At 58.4% G+C, this 1,968-nt stretch overlaps 1 protein-coding gene across 2 annotated transcripts; it reads right to left on the bottom strand.

Moving 5' to 3' along the window:
- Positions 1-10: 10 nt before the first annotated feature.
- LOC145718958 (uncharacterized) lies at positions 11-1,959 on the bottom strand. Of its 2 annotated transcripts, none has more exons than XM_081810462.1 (5): positions 1,726-1,959; positions 1,352-1,394; positions 1,235-1,272; positions 999-1,051; positions 11-241 (listed from the first exon to the last, which is right to left on the bottom strand). In XM_081810462.1, exons 1-5 carry the CDS (start codon positions 1,861-1,863, stop codon positions 208-210), a joined length of 306 nt encoding a protein of 101 aa, XP_081666588.1. In that variant the 5' UTR covers positions 1,864-1,959; the 3' UTR covers positions 11-207. The 2 variants fall into 2 exon arrangements, with proteins under 2 accessions (XP_081666588.1, XP_081666589.1); XM_081810463.1 differs by having other exon boundaries at positions 11-238.
- Between the last annotated feature and the right edge of the window lie 9 nt (positions 1,960-1,968).

Raw genomic sequence — 1,968 nt, 5'->3', positions numbered from 1 at the left:
CTGTGGGGGAGAGAAAGAGGGGAGGTGCATGGTTGGGGTGGGGGGAGCCTGGGGACTCAGAGAAGAAGGGACCCACCTGACAGTCTGTCTGCCTGTCTTCCTCTGCTTGTCTGTCCTCCGAGTCCAGCAATCCCCCCGACACAGGGGAAGGAGAAGGGGCCAGTCCCTGCCTGAGTCTTGATCTTGAGTGGCTCACCTGGGCATATGTCAGTCCCTGGGGGTCTTCATCCTGTGTGTTCTGCTGCAGACAGACAGTGAGGGGGAGGTTTGTCTCCTTGATTCCAATCGACCGCCTCAGACCCTTTTCCACACTGTTGCCAGAGTGATGCTTTCAAACTTTCAGGAAGATTAGGTCACTTTCCTGGTGGACTCTCCAGGGGCTTCCTGAGCCTTGGGACATGCAATGCTTTCTATGGCTCTGATTCTATTCCTGACACTGTTTCTTGCTCATTTGGTTCCAGCCACATAGCCTCTGTTCCTTCAAAACATGTTGCTGCCTCAGGACCTTTGCACCTGCTACCCCCTTCTCTTGTTTTATTTTCCTTGGCCACACTTTGCACTCGAGGGTGCTGCCCACTTCCTTGCATATTGTCTGTCACCCACAAGGTGAGCTCATGGAGGGTGGGTCAGATTTGCCCACTGCTGTGCTTGCAGCACTAGCTGGGGCCTGGTAAATGGTGGGCTTCCTGTGCCCATTTACTGGGTGAATGAATGAAGGGGGCCTAAGACCTGTGGGTGATTCATTTCTTCATGCACCCTCTTGAGACCTGGGCATGCACCTCAACAACCAGAAGTCAGACAGCGGTCAGGGAGCCAGACAAGGGGAGCATGGAGGAGGCCCCATGCAGTCACAGCAGGCTGACCCAGAATGCCCAAGGAGGGAGAGGGCATCTGAGGGACACTGCTGAGACTGGGTGGTGTGAGGACAGAGAAGTGTCCATTGGATTAAGTTTGGCACCACGAGGGCCCTGGGGTCTGCACGAGAGTGGGGGTCTCACCCGATGGTCCAGCTCCACCCCCTCCTCAGGCTGAGTGTCTTGCACGGCAGCATCTGCTGGGGAGAATGGGGGGTAACTCTTGGCAAGGTCCCCTGAGCTTCTCAGACAGGGCAGATGTGATCCAGGAGATTCAGCAGTGGGGTGAGGTGCCAAGGTCATGCATGTGGGAATTCGGTCCTCACCCCTTACCCCCAGACCCTCCCAGCCCACCCCCAGGGCAATCCCCTTCCTCTCACAGAGGCTCTCCTCCTGGGCGGCAGCAGCTGGGCTGGAGCTGGGGAGGAGACAGGGTGTTAGGGGGCATAGAGGGGGCGGGTAGGTGGGAGTCTAGGGGGTGTGCGAGTAAGAGTTACCTGTCCTGCAGGCCTCTGTCCTTGGGCTCCGCGTCTGCAGCCCCTGCAGGACATTGGGAATCAGCCTCCCTCTGGGCTGGGAGGTTACGACCACCCCCCATGTGATTCCAGGGAAAGGAGCCCTTCACACATATTGTCTGTGTGTCTCTCCATCTCCCGAGATTGAAAAGAGGAAAAACCTTCAATTGGCACGTGGGTCCCACCTGGGTGTTTTCTTTCTAGACTCTCTGACTTGAGATTCTGCAAGTGTCTTTCCACACCAGCCTTTCCCACCTCTCCGGCTTCCCTCTCTGGCCGCTGCCCTGAGACCGCCCTCGGTCGGCCCACAGGACAGCCACCACCCCCTGGGGCCCGTCACCCCCTCCCCGTCTCACCTGGCTTCCTGCCTTCGCCCTGACGCCGGTGTCGGACCAGCAGGAGGACGAGGAGGCTGAGCAGCAGGACGAAGGCCACCGAGACCCCGATGAGGACGTACAGGTACCAGTGGGGACCTTGGGCAGGAGCCACACCATGAACGAGCCAGTGATGCCATTTAACTGAGCACCTACTGGGTGCCAGGCACCTGCTGGGCTCTGTGCATTCACCTCTGACCCTGTCAACGATCACGCAGCAGGGGA

This window comes from Leptonychotes weddellii, unplaced genomic scaffold (assembly GCF_054177405.1).
Source record: "Leptonychotes weddellii isolate Sample4059 unplaced genomic scaffold, ASM5417740v2 HiC_scaffold_26375, whole genome shotgun sequence".
NCBI classification, from domain to species: domain Eukaryota; kingdom Metazoa; phylum Chordata; class Mammalia; order Carnivora; family Phocidae; genus Leptonychotes; species Leptonychotes weddellii.
The sequence above is the reverse complement of the archived record's forward strand: the minus strand, read 5'-3'. Positions and strand labels throughout refer to the sequence as shown.

What these genes read in the sequence shown, in the direction of transcription:
- LOC145718958 (XM_081810462.1), bottom strand. Translation starts at nt 1,863, where the DNA reads ATGGTGTGGCTCCTGCCCAAGGTCCCCACTGGTACCTGTACGTCCTCA. An exon ending in GGGCGAAGGCAGGAAGCCAG is followed by an intron (nt 1,395 to 1,725) that starts GTGAGACGGGGA and finishes AATGTCCTGCAG; the next exon opens with GGGCTGCAGACGCGGAGCCC. An exon ending in CGCCCAGGAGGAGAGCCTCT is followed by an intron (nt 1,052 to 1,234) that starts GTGAGAGGAAGG and finishes TCTCCCCAGCAG; the next exon opens with ATGCTGCCGTGCAAGACACT.